The sequence below is a fragment of the Rhinatrema bivittatum genome, chromosome 9, assembly GCF_901001135.1.
Source record: "Rhinatrema bivittatum chromosome 9, aRhiBiv1.1, whole genome shotgun sequence".
In the NCBI taxonomy this organism is placed as follows: Eukaryota; Metazoa; Chordata; class Amphibia; order Gymnophiona; family Rhinatrematidae; genus Rhinatrema; species Rhinatrema bivittatum.
Genome location: NC_042623.1, coordinates 83696820 through 83720738, shown reverse-complemented (window position 1 = coordinate 83720738; position 23919 = coordinate 83696820). Strand labels below are relative to the sequence as shown.

The window sequence follows — 23919 nt, the reverse complement described above, 5'->3', positions numbered from 1 at the left end:
CAGCAGGCCCGATCCCCTACTCTGCTCTCCCAATATAATTAAAAAAAAATGACAAGGCACAGAGCAGGATTTGCACATAACCCCACAAAATAATTAAAACAAGTTACAGGCCTTACCTGCCCAAGGTTCTCCCCTCCCACCACCACTAAGATATCAAGGACTTGACTCCAGGTTCTCTCCCACCACCCACCCCACTCTTCTCCTGTCCCACAAGATCTTAGCCCCATGCAATGTTGCAGTGACTGCAACTCTGGTAGCGTATACTTCCAACGTTGCTGTTAGGTAAGACTCTGACAGCAGTGCTGGTAGTGGATGCTACCAGTGTTATTCTCAGAGCAATGCTGGACTCTTGGGAGTCCTGGGTGGGATGGGAGGGTGCAAATGGAGACAGGAGATATCCCAGAGCCAGGATTTTTAATTTAATATCTGAAGGAGGGTGTTGGAGCGCTATAACCCGTGATTTCTATTAATTCATTTGAGGGGTTGGGAGAGGGAATTGATGCTACCCCAACATTTTTATAAATTATTTGGGGGGGGGGTGAGATTGATGGGGGGTTTGAGCCCTCTTGCCTGCTGGGATATTTTTATTTTCTTTACTCACTATATTCATTATGTAGTTGGTTAGGTTTAAAGTTATCTATGTAAACTCTCAAAATAACTTTAGCCGAGTATAATCACTGAGACTTGTCCCACTGAACATTCAGGTTAAGTGATTTGTGTAATTTTTCCAGAATAATTTTGTTGCCTGGTGTACTACTGAAAATGAACATCTATGTATATTAGAGATGTGAATCAGAACTGGAATCGGTTCCAATTCCGGTTCCGATTCACATCGTGAAATTTTTTTCGTGTGGTCCGATTGTTTTTTTTTTTTATCGGCTGCGCCTGAGCTGATAAACAAAAAACCCACCCCGACCCTTTAAAACAGATCCCTTAGCTTCCCCCACCCTCCAGACCTCCCCCAAAAAAAAAACTTTTTAAAAGTACCTGGTGGTACTTTTAAAAAGTACCTCCCGCTCCCAGGCTGTCGGCTGCCACTAATAAAAATGGCACAGATGGCCCTTTGCCCTTACCATTGGCCCTTACCATTGGCCGGCCCCTGTCACATGGTAGGAGCAATGGATGGCCTGCGCCATTTTTAAAGATGGTGCCGGCCATCCATTACTCCTACCATGTGACAGGGGCCAGCCAATGGCACGGATACCCTGTCACATGGTAAGAGCAAAGGCCATCGGCACCATTTTTATTAGTGGTAGCCGACGGCCCGAGAGTGGGAGATCGCTCCCGCTACCCCCAAGGACCACTAGGTACTTTAAAAATGTTTGTGGGGGGTCAGGAGTGTGGGGGAAGCTAAGGGATCTGTTTTAAAGGGTTGGGATGGGTTTAGGGGTTGTTTTTGTGTGCCATTTTTCCTGCCCTCCCCCAAAACGATAAGAGAACCCCACGAACAATTTCATGGGGTTTTCCTATCAGTTTCAGGGAGCCCCCGATTTCTGACAACTTTGAAAATATCGTACGATATTTTCAATCATCAGAAAAACGATTCACATCCCTAATATATATACGTATTAGCACAAAAAGGCCTTCACAGTCTGGTTTTTGTAAAAACTATAACTATGCCGCAATGTCCATAGGAAACGTCTGCACAAGTTTTCAACCAATCTTATTTGCATTTGAATCCCTGAAGAAGACCTACTTGTATAAAATCTTGACTTCCGCTGAAAATTTGGTGCACTTTAGCATATCAGCTTCTATGCATTATAGATCTGTTTGCAAATATAAAAATAATATATAATAATTTAGGTGTTTTGTTAATATTAGCAAATATAATTATTCAGATAGATTTTTCTAATAAGAATGGGTTTTTATTTTTTTCTGGCTTTGATCTATTTAGAAACGTTTATTTGTCATAACATTGAAGTTTTCAAAGAGAAATAGTTGCTTGCTCTTTATTTGATTAAAAAAACCCAGGAGAAATTAAATTGAGTCATGGCATGAATAATAATAGGAAACTGCATCTATTGTGAATAAATTTAACCAAATATGCATGTATTTTACATTGCACTCCAGGATGTAAAATCTGCTCCTTTCCATGCGTTCTTTTCTGAATACATACATATACTTTTTTAGTACTTGCTAAACAAACACTGTGCAACTGCGATTTTGTTTTCTTTAAACTGCAATAAAACAAGTCTCATCATTTGCAAAACATTCCTTTATTATTAGAAATAAATTATTTGTATAAAAATTTGCATGCTTCAACCATTGCATTTATTTTAGCACAACCCAGGGTTTCAATACAGTCAGCCAATACAAGGAACATACTTGCCTTCTTACACAGGTAGACCAATGTGGGTCTGGAATGGAAATTCTCACAACCACAAAAAAGTACTTAACAAGTATCACATCTGACATGGTTTAAATTTGACAGCTTTTTTTTTTTTTTTTAACATCTAACATTAGTTTTCCTTCTGTTGATTCTTGCCATGAACTCAGTAGTTCTGTTCATTGCATGTTGAAAAGTCTGATTCCCAGAATTCACTCTTATGTTTTATAAAACTGGTTACTCCCCAGCACTTTTGGCAGGCGGCTCATCTTTGTTCCTTTGGAGAGCGACTGATGAAGTCAGTGTAGTGTCTGCAGCGATCTCTGTGAATTTTTGGCGCTCTTGTTTTATTTAGTTCCTGCACTGTAGGTAGGTATGTAGACTTAGGTTTAATTTCCCTGCTCAGTTTGCATGATTACTGTAGCTGATATATGTTGTCTTGGTAGAAGAAGCTATAAGAGAAAACAAATAAATAACTTACTTTCAACTGCTCTTAATCATGCTTACAATGTTGTTACTCATTTTATGCAAATTTTCTTTATTGATAATGTTTTAGATTCTGAATTGAATTTGCTGTTAATATATGTAACCTTTGTTATTGACTTACCCAGTTTTATAGTATACAACAAAGCTTCCTTTATAATTGTGATTTATATTTTTTTTCTTAAAGAGGATAATGTGCAAGGCTATCATTTGTTTATTAAGGTCACTTAATATGGTCCTTTATTCTGCAAGACTTTATAAAGCCAATGTAATAAACTGAGTATAATTGAGCAAAGTCTACTTTTGCAAAAATAGCAAATAGTGTGTGTAATTTGCAATAGAGCACACTATTATACCTTAAATAAATTTTGCAAAGTGTTTCATATTCACAAATAGTAAATGTTTGCACATGGTTTTATGCTTGCAAACATACAGGTCAATCCAGTAACAAGTGGTAGGAAGAGCTGCGTTAGTGCCTGGCGCACCCGCGGTTGCCGCACGCACAGTCCAGCTCACCTACCGCTCGATCCTGTATGTAAATAGCTTGCAAATGCAAGCTGCGTCTAAGAAGTGTCCGTGAAGCGTTAGGCCCGCGCAACCCATTTTACTGTATAGAGCGCTATAAAGCGCTTTACAGTAACCTGGGTGCACGGGCCTAACGCTTCACGGACACGCTGGTATCTGTCATTTCAAATGTCATTTCAAATGACATTTGAAATGACAGGTACCAGGAAGTGGACAGTTCTCCGATGCTCGGGATTGTCAGCCCTCTCTCCCCTCCTCCCGAAGCAAGCAACGAAAGCGGAAAAAATCGAAAAAAAAAAAAAAAAGCGAAAAAGCGAAAAAAAAAAAAGTAGCAAGAGAGAGGGGAGAGAGGACGGGCAATCCTACGCTCGGGATTGCCAGTCCTCTCTCCCTCCTCCTGAAGCAAGGCACGAAAAGAAGCCTTGCTCCGGGAGGAGGGGAGAGAGGACTGGCAGTGTAAAGCGATGAAGTGACTTACTTTTTTTGCAGCCCCCCTCCGGAGATGGACATCGGACATCGGCGGAGACGGATCGCGGCTCCCCTGCCTCCCAGCGAAGATGGATGCCTGCATGGGCGAAAGCGGCCCCTATGCATGCAATTGGGCCGCTCAAGATGTGACGTCACATGCCGTGACGCCAAACGTCGTGACGTCACGCCTTGAGCAGCCCAATTGCACGCACAGGGGCCGCTTTCGCTCGTGCAGGCGTCCATCTTCGCGGGCAGCTGGAGGCAGGGGAGCCGCGGTCGTCCTCGCCGATGTCCGTCTCCGGAGGGGGGCTGCAAAAAAAGTAAGTCGCTTCGTCGCTTTACACTGCCAGTCCTCTCTCCCCTCCTCCCGAAGCAACAAAAGCGAAAAAAAAGTGAAAAAGCGAAAAAGAAAAAAAAAAGCGAAACAAAAAGTTGCAAGAAAGAGGGGAGAGAGGACGGGCAATCCTACGCTCGGGATTGCCAGTCCTCTCTCCCCTCCTCCCGGAGCAAGGCTGCTTTTCGCGCCTTGCTTCGGGAGGAGGGGGGACAGGACTGGCAATCCCGAGCGTAGGATTGCCCGTCCTCTCTCCCCTCTTTCTTGCAACTTTTTGTTTCGCTTTTTTTTTTCTTTTTCGCTTTTTCACTTTTTTTTCGCTTTTGTTGCTTCGGGAGGAGGGGAGAGGACTGGGGCTGCCCCCAGAGATCAGCACCCATGGACGCGGCCAGGACAGGTGAGCGGGGGCTGGGGGAAAGTTTGCCGCCTACCCTTACCCCTGCCTCTAACGCAGGGGTAAGGGTAGGTGGTAAGTTAGCAGGTTAAACACGCGGCAAAACGGCAGGGTAAAAAAGCGATAGTCGGGGCGCGCGTTACTGGATGGTAGGGAATAGCTAATTCGATCGTTTACATGTAATATAGATGCCGCGTGCGGAAGGGGTTACCCGGGGATTTAAAGACGCGGTAAGAGTAGGTTAAAGGGGATTGTGGATCGCAGGAAGGGCTAACGCGGCCGGAAAGTGAGTAGAAAGCGGGTTAGGAGCGGGGTAAACGCGGCCGCACTTTACTGGATTGACCTGATAGTAACATAGTAAATGATGACAGATAAAGACCAAAAACAGTCCATCTAGTCTGCCCTGCAAGTTATAACTGCCATTCTATGCAGGTTACACCCATGACTTCTGTTAAGAGTAATGGTGCAAGATTACACAAAGCAGCTCATTGTTAGCATAAGAACATAAGAAATTGCCATGCTGGGTCAGACCAAGTGTCCAGGAAGCCCAGCATCCTGTTTCCAACAGAGGCCAAAACCAGGCCACAAGAACCTGGCAATTACCCAAACACTAAGCAGACTCCATGCTACTGAAGCAATAGCAGTGGCTATTCCCTAAGTATAATTGATTAATAGCCATTAATGGACTTCTCCTCCAAGAACGTATCCAAACCTTTTTTGAACCCAGCTACACTAACTGCACTAACCACATCCTCTGGCAACAAATTCCAGAGCTTTATTGTGCGTTGAGTGAAAAAGAATTTTCTCCGATTAGTCTTAAATGTGCTACTTGCTAACTTCATGGAAAGCCCCCTAGTCCTTCTATTATTCGAAAGTGTAAATAACCGAATCACATCTACTCGTTCAAGACCTCTCATGATCTTAAAGACCTCTATCATATCCCCCCTCAGCCATCTCTTCTCCAAGTTGAACAGCCCTAACCTCTTCAGCCTTTCCTCATAGGGGATCTGTTCCATCCCCTTTATCATTTTGGTTGCCCTTTTCTGTACCTTCTCCATCGCACAAAATTTGCTTCACAAGCAGTGAGGTATAGTTTAAATTGTTTGCAAATTTTCCAACAGGAAAAATACATGTGCTACTTTTCTACAGGGCTTGTTTTCATATATGTCCCAGTAGAAAAGTAGTGCATATTCTTTTGCCTATAGTGCATGAAACTTATATCAGTTTAGTACATTGGCCTTTCAGTTTAAGATACATTAGCAAAATCTGTGGTCTATTTATTATATAAAGTGCAAGAAAATTATATCAGTTTAGTACAGTGGCCTTTCAGTTTAAGATACAGTAGCAATATCTGTGGTCTATTTATTATATAAAGTGAATGAAACTTATTAGGATGTGATTCGGCCGAACCTTTTAGTTCAGCCTTCGTTATCGGCTCGCTGCGGGAAATTTCATTTTCCCGCGGTTCAGGCCGATTCTATTTTGTCTGCCCCCCCCCCCACCAAATGAAGCCCAAAACCTGAGGAGGGAGATGGGGGGTTGTTAAAAAAAAACCAAAAAACTCAAACCCACCCCAACCCTTCAAATTTAATTAATTGCAACCCCTACCCTCCCGACCCCCCCCCCCCCCCCCCAAGACTTACTGAAAGTCCCGGGTGGCCCAGAGGGGTCCCGGGAGCAATCTCCCACTCTCGGGCCATCGGCTGCCAGTAATCAAAATGGCATCAATGGCCCTTTGCCTTTACCATGTGACAGGGGCTATCGGTGCCATTGGCTGGCCTCTGTCACATGGTAGGAGCAATGGATGGCTGGTGCCATCAAAAAATGGTGTGGGCCATCCATTGCTCCTACCATGTGACAGGGGCCAACCAATGGCACCTATAGCCCTTGTCACATGGTAAGGGCAAAGGGCCATCGGTGCCATTTTGATTAGTGGCAGCTGACAGGCCGAGAGGGGGAGATAACTCCCAGGACCCCGCTGGGCCACCAGGGACTTTTGGTAAGTCTTGCCTGGGGGGGGGGGTCGGGCAAATCTTGGGAGGTCGGGAGGATGGGGAGTTGCAAATAATTAAATTTGAAGAGTTGGGGAGGGTTTGTTTTTTTTATGTGCCCTTTCTCCCCCCCCCCCCCCCCCCCCGAAGTACGATAAAAAAACCACTCGAAATTTTGTGGGTTTTTTATTGTTTCATCACCCTCCTGAAACATGATAAAATATGAAATATTGTCTCTATTTCCTATTTCATCGCAAACAAATGCACATCCCTGAAACTTATATCAGTTTATAAAAATATATCAGTTTTGTACATTGGCCTTTCAGTTTAAGATACATTAGCAAAATATGTGGGCTATTATAATTTTAGCCTATAATTTATATTTCTTCTGTATTTTATGTATAAATTTGTTTTTCAAATAATAAAACAAACAATAAATTGAACAACGAGGGAACACTGGGTTGCTCTGACCATAGTTCTTCTGTATTTTAACAAATATTTTTATTAGCCTTGGTTCACATGCCAGTACACCGTAAACATTTAATAAACTACAGAAAAGGTACATTGTGGTGAGCAAAAGTATTATGTAACCCACAGTTTCTAAAGAACCCCCTCATATATGCCACATTCATAGCACATATGCACTACCACACTCACGAGCCGATACAGTAAACCGTGCGGGAGAGCTAGTGAGCGCCCAGGCCACTCTCCTGGGCGCGCGATTCACTAAGCAAAGTTATGCAAATTAGGGCCCACGGTGGCTGTCAGCGGGTTTGACAGCCAATGCTTAATTTTATCAACGTCAGTTGTTGAACCCGCTGACAGCCACGGGTTCGGAAAAAGGACACCAGCAAAATTGAGCATCCGTTTTCCAACCCGCAAACCGTGGGCAGATTTTTTTTTTTTTTTTAGATTTTTTTTTTTTTTTTAATTTTTGGGCCCTCTGACTTAAGTTGTACGGTGTACAGAAAAGCAGTTTTTTCTGCTTTTCTGTACACTTTCCCGGTGCCGGCTGAAATAAAATGTGCGGCTTGGCTGCACATTTTACTTTCTGGATTGCGCGGGACTAACTAATAGGCTCATCAACATGCATTTGCATGTTGCGGGTGCTATTAGTTTCGGGTGGGTTGGCCGCGCATTTTCCACGTGCTATTACCCCTTACTGTGTAAGGGGTAAAAATAGTGCGTCGAAAATGCGCGGCCAAACGAGGGCTAACAGTGCGTCGAGCGCACCATACTGCATCAGCCAGTCATATAGGTTGTCTAACTGTTTCAGCATCACAATAGTTTACATACAGAAAACTTATCACATCTTACGTAGAGCAGTATTCCATAACAAACAATAGCCTCCTTGAGTTATTAACACTTTAGAAGAACAGGGTTCATTTTTCTTAATTAACTCTAGAGTTGCTTGATGTTTCCAGTCTTGAAAGCTAGGTACTTCGTCCCTCTTCCAAGACATCAATATAACACCTTTTAGCCAATAATTATGAGACATAAAAATGACTTTCCCCCGCTAGGCAAAAGCACAACTTTGTTAAATAAATTTAGGGATATTAGTTTCCATGACCAGCTAATATTGCTACTGAAAAAACCCTCCAAAAAAGCACATATTTGCCTCCAGAATGCCTGAGGTTTATGACAGTCCATGAACATTCGGCATGGAGAATCTGGTTGATAATTGCATTTTAGACATAGCTTAGACTCCCATAGTTTCATGTATTTTATTTAGATGAATTTTTAAAGTTAGATTTAACCCAGTTATTGAAACTCTGTGTTTTCTGGCAAACCCTCTGTTCAGTAAAATAAATGGCAATCTCTAAACCCAAATGCATCAAGTTAAAACTCTGTGTAGCTGGCAGCGGTCCCCTTTTGGCATACAGTTATTGACTGGAGGAATATTGATCACATTTTCATTATATATAAGCTGCTTTTTTTTTCTCTTTATATTTACTACCTTTTTTTTAAAAGAAAACATAAAGGAATTTATAGTGGGAGTTGGGGACAGGTAAAGAGAAGTTTTCAATCTTTTATTTTGCCAGAGGAAATGTAAACTGTCAGCATGTTTCTCCTACTTTTCCTGCCCACCTTGAAACTCCAGTTAAGCTGTGCAGGAAGACAGTCAACAGTTTTCTCCAAATTTTAGTCCCTGTTTTGGGAGGTCAATTGGACCCAGTGTCTGGTCGGCCAAGGTAACGTGGGCCCAGGAGCGCTCGAGGAACAGGACCACGGTGTTCAGCGGCAGAAGGGGGGTGTGGTTAGGGAGGAGCAGGGTCAGATACAGGGCAAGCAGCTAGGGACGAGGGGGAGGGAAGAGAGTCGCATGGAAATAGGAGGAGCTCCTGATTGGGCAAATTAAGGGTCTCATTTACCAATTTCGCATGGGTAACCATTGGGTACCGCCTACGTTAATAAAAAGGGCGTTCCCATGCAAATGAGGCACTTTCCGCGCAGCATGGAAATTTTGCGTCTCGTGACGTTTTCGAGAATCGCGAAAATGTTTTCACGAATCGCAAAAATGTTTTCATGGTTCGCACTGAAATCAATGGCAAATCAGCGCGCAGCGCGATCTTTTCGCGGTGTGCGGAAAAAAGTGAAACCAAGTACCGCGTCCCGTGATAATGTGACATGTATAAAAGGTCACTTGTATAAAAGGAGATTTGGAGAGGAAGTAGGTTTTGGAGGAGTTGGAGCTAGGATTTTGATTACTGAGTGCGGTGTCTTGTTATCTTCACTGTTGTCATCTGTTTCCCTTTACCTGTGTCTTGTGTAATCTGTGTTGGAGTGAAAGCTTGTCAGTTACCTGTTTGTCCTTATCTGTGTGGAGGAGGAGGAGGAGGAGTGTGAGTGTGGTGGTGCTGGTGGTGAGGAGTGTGGTGGTGGTGGTGGCGAGGAGTGTGGTGGAGGATGGAGCGTGACAGGAGTGGGAGGAGAGGACAGAAGAGGGGAGTTGAGAGGGGGGAGGAGGAGGAGGGAGGGGGGAGGAGGGAGAAGGGGAGGGAGGAAAGGGACCTAGTGGTAGGGGTATGAGGAGTAGGAGCAGGGACAGGGTAGTGGGAGAGATAGGCAGGAGGGAAGTGAAAGGAGGGTGGGGGAGGGGGAAATGGTGAGGCAGGAGAGAATGGTGGATAGAGTAGGGCTAGACAGCCAGGGCATAGGGGGAGCTGGAAGCACAGGTTCAGGTGGGGGGGGAGGAAGGTAGTGGGGAATCTGGTGGGTCGGAGAGTGAGGATAGGGAGGAGACCCCTCCGGAAGTGGCACCCCCAACCAGGCAGCTAGGCAAGGGTGAGGCAGCATGATATACGCTTCAGCCAGGAGGACAACTATCGGCTGATTGAAGGTGTCCTCCGCCACTATGCCCATCTCTTTGGCAACCTGGCAGTGAAGACGTCCAAGGCAGCCAAGGCACACACTATGGGCCACCATAGCAGCGGACATCAGGCGGCAAAGTGGAATACCTCGCACCGGGGAGCAGGTGGCCCACCGTTATAGGGACATAAAGGCACAGATGAAGGTCAAGATAGTGGAGCACAATGAGTACCTGTGGTAGACAGGAGGAAGGTCCCCTTGTGGGAGACAGGAGGAAGGTCCCCTTGCCCAATCCGCTTCACGGACATGGAGAGGCGTCTGATGCAGCGCCTGGGACCAGACGTGTTCGAGGGGTTGGAGCCACGACTAGATACATCCCACCTCGAAGATGGTAAGCTGGCCTGTACCCCCCCACCATGTCCTTTCCTGTCCTGTTCAAGCTTCATACACAATGTTTAGCCCTGTTCTCTGTTGAAGTTCCCCATGTGCTCTGCAGAACAGTCTTGCCCCGGCCCCCATCCCCCAGACTGAGGCTAGCAGTATGAGGTGTTGAAGAAATGCTTAGAACTGTGAACGGTTTCACTTCCCCCATGTGCTCTGCACAGCCCAGGCTTGGGCCCCCATCCCCCAGACTGAGGCTAGCAGTATGAGGTGTTCAAGAAATGCTTAGAACTGTGAACGGTTTCACTTCCCCCATGTGCTCAGCACAGCCCAGGCTTGGGCCCCCATCCCCCAGACTGAGGCTAGCAGTATGAGGTGTTCAAGAAATGCTTAGAACTGTGAACGGTTTCACTTCCCCCATGTGCTCAGCACAGCCCAGGCTTGGGCCCCCATCCCCCAGACTGAGGCTAGCAGTATGAGGTGTTCAAGAAATGCTTAGAACTGTGAACGGTTTCACTTCCCCCATGTGCTCTGCAGAGGCCCTTGCGGAGCCCCCATCCCCCAGGCCACAGGCCATGAGGTACAGAGAAACTACAGAACTTCATAAGCAGACTGACATGTTGGTCAATGATTATGTGTCCCTGTTTCCTGCTACTCAAATTCAACCAAACGCTGTGGTACTGATGCTGTCTATCCTTTTCTCCCCCCATCTTCTACAGAGCACTCTGGTCCCAGGCAGCAGAGGTCAGATGCCAGCTGGGAAGGACCAGGCACCAGCAGTGACCCACCTGGGACAAGGCGGCCACCGATGCAGTGGTCGGATGAGGAGGAGGAGGAGGAAGATTTGAGCCCCACAGCAGCAGGCCAAGGCAGCCCCCTCAACCTGACCAAGGCCCTTGAAGGTCTGGAGTGGGAGTGTTCCCCCCCCCCCCCCCCACCGCTCTGCATGGAAGTAGCCCACTCCTCTTCGAGACAACTCCACCCACTCTGGATACCCCTGTCGCATCGCCATTCAGCCCTGCACTAGCACTTGTGGCACCAAGAGCACGTCCCCCAGCACCAGTAGCCCCAACACCACCACCACAACCAGCTACAGCTGCTCCACCCTTCCTACCGACCCAGGACCCTATCACAGGCACACAGGCAGACCAAATCAGCATGGAACTGCGTGGACTGAGGAGAGCCATTACACAGCTCACCCGCCACTTCCAGCTCCACACTGCCTCGACCACCCAGGCATACACCAGCATGACAGCAGCGATTGCCACACAAAACACCATACTGCTCCAAATCCTGCAGCGGATGGCGGACCAGCAGGCGTCATCGTCCACAGCCTCGACACCCCAAGCCAGTCACTCAGGGTCCCGAGGCCGCAGGGGCCATCCCCCCAAGAACATGCCACCTCCCACAGGACCAGCACGACGTGGCAAAGGGCCCTGAGGGGACCATCAGACACCAGAAACTGGGTAGGGCAGTCACTCCCACCCACCACTGGGATGGCCATCCCGCAGAGTTTCAGTGCCACCGAGATGGAAGAGGATGCATCACTGCCTGCTCCCGCAGAGTTGCAGTGCCGCCGAGATGGAAGAGGATGCATCACTGCCTGCTCCCGCAGAGTTGCAGTGCCGCCGAGATGGAAGAGGATGCATCATGCAAAGCAGATGAGGTGCCACCTCCTACCCACCTGGTCAGCTAGCCCACCGGCCTCTGCTGCGCCACTCTGCTGTGTGCCACTGGCCTCCGCTGCGCCACTCTGCTGTGGGGTGCTTTCTGTTCTCAAGGGCTGCAAATTCTGCCTGTGTGCTGTGGGATGACTTGTATGCTCAAGGGCTGTTAATTCTGGTTGTGGGGTGCGTTCTGTGCCTCATGGTTCCAAATGGCATTTGGCCTGTCTCATCCTGGGCCTTCACTGCTGTTGCCATGCCGCTGCTGTCTCGTCCTGGGCCTTCACTGCTGTTGCCATGCCGCTGCTGTCTCGTCCTGGGCCTTCACTGCTGTTGCCATGCCGCTGCTGTCTCGTCTTGGGCCTTCACTGCTGTTGCCATGCCTCTGCTGTCTCGTCCTGGGCCTTCACTGCTGTTGCATTGCTGCTGCTATCTTGTCCTGGGCCTTCACTGCTGTTGCCATGCCGCAGCTGTCTCATCTTGGGCCTTCACTGCCGTTGCCATGCCTCTGCTGTCTCGTCCTGGGCCTTCACTGCTGTTGCCATGCCGCTGTTGTCTCGTCATGGGCCTTCACTGCTGTTGCCATGCCTCTGCTGTCTCGTCCTGGGTCTTCACTGCTGTTGCCATGCCGCTGCTGTCTCGTCTTGGGCCTTCATTGCTGTTGCCATGCCTCTGCTGCCTCGTCCTCAGCTTTCACTGCTGTTGCCATGCCGCTGCTGTCTCATCCTGGGCCTTCTCTGCTGTTGCCACACCCTTCATGTGTTCCCCTGCTGCCTACATGCTGAACTGCAGGATATCTTGTCTGCTGGCCGGACTTTCACTCTGCCGGCGGGCTTCTCAGGCACTCCCCTTTCAGTGCACTCTTTCAACATGGACCACCTGGGGCCCGGACTTTCACTCTGCCGGCGGGCCTCTCAGGCACTCCCCTTTCAGTGCACTCTTTCAACATGGTCCGCCTGGGGCCAATGCCAATCAACACATTGTATACTGTCCAGCGGAAATCTTTGTATTGCAGGATCCAAGCTATTGGGGTGCCACTTCCTGTTTCTCTGTTCCTAGGTAATCATGCTTTGCCAGTACTGATAACACCCACTACCTGCATATGTGTATATACTCCTTATGGTGGAGTGAGGTAGCACGGAATTGGACCCCTTTGGATCTATTAGCTATCTAGTACTTGCAGATAATGACTACCTAGGAACTTCTAATGTATGGTTAAACTGCTGACCTAATTCTTCACTATACCCTGCACAATGTTGTCAGGAATAAATATCCTGTTTAACCTGCCACTTTTTGTGTCCTCTTTATGTTTCTAATGTGCCCTTGGTGTACACCCGCCACACCTAGCATGCTGCATCACACATTGGACCAATGCAGAGTTTCCCAACTGCCCCCTGGCTGAGGTTCAGTGTAGCAACATCTGCACCTGCCATTGAAATACCTTACTGGGAGGTTCAGGTACTAGGAGGGTGCTAAGGGGGACCCTGCAGAGTAAACATTAGGGGAGTCCATGACATGTCCCTCACACTAGAAGAGGTACTGTTCCTCAGTACAATGAATGCACAGTAAGGGAGCATTCTGATGTATGCCTGCTCTCATGATCTGTGTGGGAAGGGGTGGACAGCAGTCTATTCCATTTGCAGTGCTCATGTCAGGCACTGTTGGCGGTGATGAGTCCAGACATGTATTTCTTACCAGTGTTCAGTATTATAGCTATCTCACCCTGACAAACACCACGTATGTGAGCCTAACCGATGCTATGGTACTAAGCAAGTTTGCTTCCTAGATTGGTCTCTCACATGTGCTGGTAAATGGAAGATGGCTTCCACCAACTCTGGGTGACTCACAGACAGGTTGCCAACCTCTGGTGCCATGCAGGACATCCATTATAGTGGTGGATCATGCATACGCTAAATTTCCAGGTGCTATTGGCATACAATAGTGTGTAGCCATTCTCATCTGCACATGCTAAGCATGTACCATGTGCATACTGATATATCAGTGTACATCCCCACCATGGCAGCCTGTACATGGATTCCTTGTGTGGCAGGGAAGGTTTCCTATAGTTACTGTCTTAGCCTTAAGGTTCTGAGGCATGGGAAGGGTTATGTAGCTCTCTGCATGCCGTGTATTAAAATAGGTTCACAGATTGTCAGCGGACAGGTTACTAGGCTGTTGCTAGTCGTACGGAGAGGTTAATGTATGAATGCTGATGTGTCATACCCATTTACATGGTGAAAACTGTGTAAGGCATGTTAAACAGGCCTTACGTGTGTCGATCCGGTGTCCATGTGCACACAGATTTGGTGAGTGCTGGTGTGCAGTCAGTGTTAAGTACCAGTATATTAATTGGATGGCCAGAAAAGGCCAAAGGTGTCAAGAAGTGGTCACCATCGGTTGTGACACACATCCCTCTGGTGCCATCTCCCAGCTGTGGTGTGTGCATGCCCCCTTTATAATGTTGACAACGTCCAACATGTGAACACTGTCTGACGGGCAACACTGTGTGGTCCACAATCCTACAGTCTCTTCACATATATTACCTCGCCAGACACAGATATACAAGCCACTCTCCAAGTTTTACTGACATTGTTGATAGTGCATGTTGTTTGCACAACCAGTACAGTCCACTGACAGGACTGTCAACATTGTCAGTGTTGAAAAATATTAGGTTTACATTAATGACTATTAACAGATCAAGAAACATTTACATGCTGCAGAACCCCAGTGGACTTTCCTCCCTACAGGTGTGCTGTTCAAAAGGTTGCAGGTAACCAATGTTGCTCACACATTAGTATCAACAGAATATTAGTGTTTGCACATACTGTATACCCACCTCAGCCCTGGTCTTCTACATACTCTGTCTTGAAGCTGCTGTACCTGCAAGCCTTTCTTGAGGGACATCATGTGAATGGGACATATACTCTCCCAACGGAGTGATATGGGTGAATCTATCTCAATCGGAGGGACATGTAGGCCCATATCTGGCCCATAATCCCTCTATTGTTGCACACAGCTCAGTTAGCACTGAGTGGGAAGACCACTGTGCGGCAGCTCCTGTGGAATACATAGTTGGCCGGTGAGCTAAAGGGGACCTGTCCACATATAGGCTGTCAGGCATTGGCATAGTCCCAACGTGTGAAGCTATATGTATCACTGGGTGTCCCACACTTCAGTACTCAATTATGAGTTGGTTTGTGCAGCCGTGGAGGACACAATCCCTGACAGATGGTCTGCCACTATAGGTGGACATCCGGAATCTCACAGCCTTCTACCTCTTGCCATACATGCTGTAAGGTGTTGCCTAGATGTCCAGGCCACTATGTCACCTGTGTATGTAGTGGTTCACAGGCCAGGTGCAACAGTGATCACTGCAATGCTGTTTGTCAGCAACCTTACACACAGCTAGCTTCCCTGACACATTGCACCTCATGAAGTTCAGGTTGCCAGGTTCGAGCATGTAGTGTTCAGCCTGTTTAACGTCTGTGCATCCAGCTAATGGAGCTCCTGCACCACAGAACTGTGCCGCTGCATGGAGCACAATTGTAAAGGATGCACATGTGCTTGGCCAAGTGGCAGGTATTAGCACACTGTAGTCGGGAATGGCAGGGCGACCGTCGCCCGTATGACATGGTGAGGGCAAAGGTAGCGCCGGCGCCATTTTGAATATTGGCAATACGGCCCGCGTGCAGGAGGTCGCTCCCGGACCCCCGCTGGACTTTTAGCAAGTCTTGTGGGGGTCAGGAGGCCCCCCCAAGCTGACCAAAGGTCCTTGGGGGTCCGGGAGCGATCTCCTGCACGCGTGACGTCGGGAGCCAGGAACCAAAATGGCGCCGGCGCTACCTTTGCCCTGTCACATGATAAGGGCAAAAGGCCACCGGCACCATTTCTCTTAACGCAGCCGTGGCCAGAGAGCTGGAGATCGCGCCGGGACCCCCCCCCACTGGACCCCAGGTAATTTAAAACATTTTCGGGGGTTCAGGAGGGTGGGGGATTTGTTTTAAAGGTTCGGGGTGGGTTTTAGGGTTGTTTTGGTGTGCCGGTTTTCCCACCCTCCCCCGATTTACGATTTTTAACGATTAAAAAAAAAAAAAAAAAAAAAACACGACGATCAGATTTCCCTCCCCCCCCCAGCCAAAATTGATCGTTAAGACGATCGATCACACGATTCACACCCCTAAAGGCTTAGGCTCCAGGTACACATTCACATATGAGTACTGAATTGCGTTATTTGAACATCAGGACCTGTGCTGGAGGGCTGTGTGATCACCTGTCAATAGCGATGGATTACCCGTGGAGATGTGCTTCGTTTTTTCCTACCGGGTCGTTTTTCGGTTCGGATACTTCGTGGTACAATTCGGGTTTCTCGTTTCGTTTTTTTCGAAAAACGAAACGAGGAAACCCGAAACCGGGCCGAAAAACGAATCCGGAAACGAAGCTAAAAAAAACCCCACCCCAAGCATTTAAAATAATTTTGAAGCCTTTTCGTTCATATATACAACCCCCCCCCCATCCCGATCCCTCCCCAAGACTTACCAACATCCCTGGTGGTCCAGCGGGGTCCCGGGTCCAATTTGCCCTCCGTGCCCGGTGTGCTACTGCAAGCCGTGCGCCTCAAAATGGTGCCGAATAGCCTGAACTACCATGTCACAGGGGCTTTCGGCGCCATTGGTCAGCCCCTGTCACATGGCCATCAGCGCCATCTTGTGCCCCTATCATGTGACAGGAGCTGACCAATGGCGCCGAAAGCCTCTGTGACATAGTATGGGCAAAGGCTATCGGCGCCATTTTGGTTACTGGCAGCCGACAACGAAATCGCTCCCGGACCCCTGCTGCAGCCCCAGGGATTATTGGCAAGCCTTGGGGGGGGAGGGGGTCAGGAGCATTTAAGGCCTTTATTAAATGGTGGCTGTCTGTCCCGACACGGGACATCTATATCATGAACTATTCGACGGCCTGGGTGTGTGCTCGTACCATGAGCATGCATGGCCAGGTGGCTATTTCCTTGCTTCACATGCGCACTGTGTTGATCACTACCTCCATCAGATAATGTGTGCCATATCTGGCACGAAACAGGTATCTGGTACGCCTTGGTTGGCAGGTGTTCACTAGACACCAAGGCTGAGCTCTGCTGCTGTTCCATCAGTAGTTGTACTGTGACTAAACAGTTCATACTGTTAGTGGGGACATGATGGGCAAGGCGTTACATACTGTACAAATATTCACAGACCACATACATGTACGGTACACAATGTGCACATGAGCACCTCAGGATTGACAGTCATACACAAGATACACAGTGGCTGCAGCCTTTGCCCTGTTGTGACAGCTGTGTCAGGCTGCCCATTGACCCTCCACATCACTGGTTTCACAGTCACAGCCAGATACATGATGTGAGCAGCGATAGTGTTCAAGTGGTACTGCATGGATATGTAGGCCAGAACACATGTACATGCAGTCAGTTACAGGGAGCCCAGTGAAGGGTGTGTGTGAAACAACCACTGACTCATGGGAGCTGGCACTGTACAAACTGTGACCGATGTTTGATGTCTGTACTACATGTGATTATGGAGGCTGATACACAGTATTATTGGGCCCATGACAGCACAGTGGGCTACATACTGCCTTAGCTGTGTGGGGGACCGAACTGTACATGCATCTCCTTTCCTTCACAGCGATTCCTTGTAGCAACATACAGCCGCCACAACCATGTGCATGCAACAAGATAGCTGGTTCTCCTTTTGGACAGCTGCAATGACCCCAGAGGTGGGTTGATGTGGGATGCTACAGTGCTAAGGGACCTTCAGATACGTCTGTGCAGCGCCAGATGTGCTTTTTTCTCATGTACCCATTCATGAGGCATCAGGATGTTGTAGGGCTGATATGTGCTCCCTGCTGTGTATGGAGTCTCTGCTGCCAGGCCCTCACTGATACCACTTGCATACTGAAGGGTCATTAGTGTTGCTGCAAGACACACAGGACAATAATATAGTGGGTTGGCAAATAAGGTAGGACTGATGTAAGTAGGGTTCATTAATCCTAATGGGTGTCAATGACACACCGATTTGCATGTCACCGTGATGGCATTAGGGGCTGACAGAGGTACGGGCCATTACAGGTACAATTGTTGTAAGGTGTTAGCAAATCTGGGGAGGTGTGTGAGTGTGTTGTTTCTCATGAGGACAAGTGTGTACAGTACTCTCCTCCTCGGTGGCACATCAGTATGTAGCAAGTGCTTAATCCAATGCCACTGAATAAGTATCACACAGAGCACCTCAGCAGTGCCATGAGCCAGCCCTTAGCCACCCTATTATGGGCTATACCCTCAGATGTAGAGCACCACCCCCAAACAGTTGTTGGGTGGACAGATTTAGCAGGTCAGGCAAGTAGCAGACTGAAAAAGAGGTCTGCACATTAAACTATGTCCAACCCATCAGTGGCCAAATTGCCCTACTGGGGCATGGTTCTGTCCCATGCCTACCTTAAAAGTGTGCCTGTATAAGGTGTTGGCGAAGCTGCCTGCCACTGGCTGTGTTCTCATGCAGTCATGCACGCACACATGGGGGATCAGGTCTGAGGTCTGGATCTATAGCCATAGGTATTCCATGCTGAACAGCCACATTATGGAACACACAGCAAAGCAGGATTATCCTTGCAACTTTGGGGGGAGCATACAGTAACGCTCCACCAGTCTTGTCCAAACATCGGAAGCAGCTCTTCAAAAGGCCAAAGGTATGTTCGATGACTGAGCGTGTAACACGTAAGGCCTCATTATAGGCCATCTGTTGCGCCATGGCAGGCTGGAGGATTGGGGTCATAAGCCAGGGCCTGCATCCATAGGCTGAGTCTCCTGTACCAATGAAATAGGCAAGCCATTACAAATACTGATGTTGGTGTCACATGCGTGTAGGTGCTCACTACATGCAGTAGAACCGGATGGGACGAGGCAGGCCATTCTTGTTTCCTAAGACCCTATTTGTGGGGCTCCATGCTTGCTTTGTGCCACAGCAGGTGTGCTGCTATTAGGAGGTATAGCACGTGACGGGCCCCTAGACAGTGAGATTTATGTCAGCCGTGTGTATGTGGTAGGTCCGTAACATCACGGTCCTTAAAGATTATATCCCTGTGTTCGGATCGTACGCATCATGCACGCGAGTCATTGTGTACGGACATATCTGCTCAACCTGACCTTTTATGTAGGTATGCATTCCTAATAACAGACATGGTGTAAACTGGCTGCCCCTGAATGTGCACAACTGACTAGAAGTGATCATGCGGCGTGCTCTCTTCTTCCCGCGGCCCGGAAGAGGAAGTGGAGAGCATCGGGTGCCTGCGCGGGAAGAAGAGGCCACGCTAGTGTCCAACGGGAAGAAGACTGCAGCGCGGCTCAGAGGAAAATGGAGTTTCAACCGCGGCCGATGGGACTCTGCCTTCGCCTCCGCGAGGGCTGAAAATGAAGGAGGTTAGCGTTGGGAGGAGGCTGCTGCTGCCGCGAGTTCCCGGGTTGGGGGAGAGAGAGAGTGAATGAACGAGCAAGCATGTGTGTTTGAGATCCTGTGTGTGTGAGTGAGAGATTGCATGTATGTGAATGATTGAGAGCCTGTATATGTGAAAGAGAGTATGTCTGTGATTGAGAGCCTGCCTGTGAGAGAGAGAGCATGAATGTAAGTTTACCATTGGGAACCTGTATGTGTAAGTTTGTGTGAAAGAGTATGTGTGTGTGATTGAGATCCTTTGTGTGTGAGAGAAATCATGTGTATGTATGATTAAGAGCCTGTGTGTATAAGTAAGAGAGAGATCATGTGTGTCTGTGTCTGATTGAGAGCTGGTTTAGGTGATGGAGCATGTGAGTATGTGATTGAGAGCCTGTGTTTAAATGAGAGAGAGAGATCATGTGTGTCTGTGTGTGATTGAGAGCTGATTTAGGTGACGGAGCATGTGAGTATGTGATTGAGAGCCTGTGTGTAAATGAGAGAAAGAGAGGACATGTTTGTAAGCATGTGAATGAGAGTCTGTGTGTGAGAGAAAAAGACAGCATGTATTTATGTGATTGAAAGCCTGTGTGTGTGTGTAAGCATGAAAAGATAGACAGCATGTGTGTAAATGTGTAATTAAGAGCCTATATGAGAGAGAAAAAACATGTGTATATGTGAGTACTGAGAGCATGTGTGTATGGGTGTGTCATTGAGAGCCAGTGTGAGAGAGAGCGCTGGTATGTGACAGAGAGGAGAAAGTTCCAAGCAAACCACCCCACCTCCTGCTAATTCAGAACAATCTCAGGACACCTGGATATCAAATGTTCCCAGGTATGCAGAGCAAAAAAATTTTTGTATCCTTATTATTTTTCATTACTGGGTCTTTGTGTCTGCTATTTTTAAATATTTTGTTGGTATCTGGAAATGTTTTATATGAGTTTTTAATTATTGGATATTCCACTCATCAGCTGTTTCGAAATATGTTCTTTTTGTTAGTACAGTTTTACTGCTGATGATTTTATATTTCTTGATTTGTTTTATAAGGATGGGTGATGTTTCTTTTTTCCTTTGTTACACTGCATACAGAGACTCTGGCTTGTTGCAGTTTCCAATTCAGTTTTTTCTGCATGCTTCTTGTTATGCGTTTTGGTCTCTTTATTCTATGTTAGGTGAGGGACAGCACGTGATTCAGATGAGGTTTTCTGCTGGTGTGTTGTTTCTGTGTAGGACTCTATAGCAGCCTGACTTGGTCCGTTTTCCTAATAGGAGATGTATTGGTGTCTTAAGGCCTGGTGTAATATTTTCAGAGACTTATTGTACTTTAAAAGTGTGATCTTACATAAAATGCACACATTTACTTGTATTTAGTTTTAAACATATTGTATGGCTCTCATGGAATTACATTTTAAAATATGTGGCGTTTATGGCTCTCTAAGCCAAAAAGGTTCCTGACCCCTGGTATAGAGCTTAGCCACTACTGCTGCTTCTGGTGTGTACTACAGCCTGCATGGAAGAAGAGTAAGAGAGCTGCTGGAGGGGGTAAGTAAAGATGGCTTTTTAAGTTCATTTTTCTTGATTGACTGCCATTTTAATTATTTAATATTATGTGATGTGTCTGCTTTTTTTGTTTGAGCAACAAGTATAGCTTTGGTTTATGTTTATTTTATATATTTTTATTTATTTATTTATAAAAGAGTTTCTATACCGTCGATAAGACAAATCGTCTCAATGGTTTACATGGCATAAAATGTCAAATAAGTGTTCTGTTATAAATACAGACTTCGTTATTTTCATTAATGCACAATGAAAGTTAATTGTGTGTGGAGGCGGGGGGGGGGGGGGGCGGCATAGCTGACGTTTCGCCTAGGGCGCCTAATACCCTTGCACCGGCCCTGGGAACACCTGTAGATGTGAGTTGCCCTTACATCACAATTCTAGAATCACCTTGGACAATGCCATTAACCATGGCTAAACCGAATAAGTGTAGGCTGCCCACTAGTGCAGTGAGGTGAACAAAACATGCCATATACAGACCATACTGGGGCTGCTGTGTACCTCGTGCTTGGCAGTCCATAGCAACTGGTTGGGTGCCTGAGCCATTCCACCACTTAAGAAAATACTATGAGCCACTGAGGCCTGTTGTGATGGGGACAGATGACTCCATCTGCACAGGCGTATACATCACATTTGTGTGCCATAGCAGAGATGAACATTGCAAATATGTTAGATGTATGGAAACATATATCTTACCTACAAGCCAACCATCGCCATACAGGTCAGCTTCAAATTTGCGAAACAGAGATGATTGCCTGAGTATGAAGGAATTGTGCGCTGATCCCGGAAAGCTGGACATCACTGAGAGGAACCGCATTCCAGCATCACACACCACTTGCACGTTGAGGGAGTGGAACTGCTTTCTGTTGCGGTAGGCTGCCTCCATCTGACGGGGTGGAATGATGGCCACATGAGTGCAGTCAATAGCTCCAATGACATTCAGAAAGCAGGCAATGGCATAAAAACCACGCTTGAGGTCCATCAGGTCCTGTCTGTCGTGTGGAATAGTTATGTATCGAGGCATGTGGTCCATAACTGCTTCAGTGACCTGGTGCAGACACCGTGAAAAGGTGCTCTGTGACATCCCACCCACAACAGCTACTGTGGATTGGAAGGTGCCACTTGCTGTGAAGTGCAGGGCGGCCAAGAGTTTGGTCAGGCCGGGGACGGCACGGCTCTTTCGGGTTCGAGATTCAAGGGCACCTCGTATGTCTTCATATATTTCCAGGATGGCATGAGAGCTCAGGTGATACCTGCTGATCACAACATCCTCTGGCATACCCAGCAATGAAGTTCGTGGAAGATAGATCCGCTGCCTGTACCTGTGGCGACGTCGACCAACGTCCTGGCATCTGCGTCGGGTATGCTCAGCCATGGAGTGAGCCTGCCCCATACACTGGGAATGTGTAGATGGTGTTGGGAAGATAGACCTACTAAAAACAGGCCTTTTTATTGGGTAGCACTACCTTTGTAGGTGTGTGGGGATTGGTTTTCTACATTTTCGTTCAACGCGATATTATCGCAGTGCGTGCTATATGCAGCAATACAGTCTATCGCAATTGAAAGAGGTGTAGTTATTGGCTGCGTTAGGAGCCGCGCTAACAGCGCAGCCGTTTCGAGGATCACGGTAGGTCCTCCCTACTTTACATTTGCCCTGCCCCAACTCCGCCCTCTGAATACTTAATTAAAAATTTGCATTCGCAAATCACGATAACTGCTGTTAGCACGGTTTGTGAATTTATCGTGTACAATACAGCCATATCGCGCATGATAAGTCCTTAGAAAATAAGGCCCTAAGTGATGCTGATGTGTTGGCTGGCCAGGATAGGCCAGCTGATGTGAGGTCACCAAGTAGGCGGGGATTAGTAGTCTGCCCGCAGTCGGCTCAGTCACTCACCGGAGCTGCAGACAGCTGGTTGTTTCCCTCCCACCCGCCCTTTTTCTTCTGTTCTTGTGCTGAACGGGGCATTGTTGTCACAGTGTGGGGGGGGGGGGGTGGTTGTTGTTGAGGTGGATGGCCCGAGCCACTACAGCTCATGTTGATTTGTTAATGATTGTTCCTGCTGTAAATTGTATTGGTTGACAACCGGTGGGGGGGGGGGGGGGGGGGAGTTTGACGGTATGGGCTCCTTGCTGGGAGGCGGCGGGGGTCCATTGGCCTGACTCATTGCTGGCTAGTGGCAGGGGTCCACCGGGTTGGCTCCTTGCTGGTAGGAGGTGGGGGTCTGAACACGGTGCAAGGCTGGAATGTTGAGCCGCTTAGCTGGTGTTGACCATCTTGCTGGTAAGTGGCGGATGGTCGGGGAGGGGGGGGGGGGGTTCGTTGAATCGAAACTATGATTATGTGCAGGGCTTGGGCCTCCCTGGTGTTAATAAAAGCTGCGGCCTTTGTTAAAGCCAAACTGATGTCTGTGAATTATTGGAATGTAAAAGGGGGCAGATGTGAGTGAGTGATATCCTGGATGCCCATGTTACATATACGTGTGGTAAGGGGCAGAGATTTCTAACTTTTTGAATGTTATAGATGAAGTTACATGTGGTACAGAGCCTTGAAAACATTGAATTTAAAGTCTGGAGAAATGCCGACGTGAATTTGAATCTCTTGTGCCACTGATAGATGCTAATCTATCTCCTTGTACTTAAGGTTAGATTATCATAATGAGAAGAGGTAGAGTATCAGTAGTAGCAACAAAATAACAATATATTTGTTCCTTCTCCTTTTGAAAAGCTTTATGCAGTATAGACACGAGAATTATACTGTTACAATATCTCAATGTATGTTGTTTACTATGATTTCTGCAGGTATGGCTTGGATGAATTGTACCTTATTGATGCGAATATACAACAGTTTAAGTTATTATTATTTTCTTTCTGAAATTAGGCTCACATATGAAGAGTTGTCAGAATTCTACTGTAATTCTGGCCTTGAAATATTGTACTATTTAAATTTATATTACTGTTATACTTGTACAATGAAAGGGATAAGAGAAAAAAATTCCCTTATTCTGTGAAATA

General features: G+C 47.3%; 1 protein-coding gene across 4 annotated transcripts in view; it reads right to left on the bottom strand.

Annotated features, from left to right (window-relative positions):
- Positions 1-2197: 2197 nt before the first annotated feature.
- Positions 2198-23919, bottom strand: part of GRM8 (glutamate metabotropic receptor 8) — a 1288815-nt gene continuing 1267093 nt past the window's right edge. For all 4 annotated transcript variants that reach the window (XM_029616204.1, XM_029616205.1, XM_029616207.1 and 1 more), the window contains exon 10: positions 2198-2778. In XM_029616204.1, coding sequence (XP_029472064.1) covers positions 2729-2778 — 50 coding nt within the window. In that variant the 3' untranslated portion in view covers positions 2198-2728. The remainder of the gene's footprint in view (positions 2779-23919) is intronic.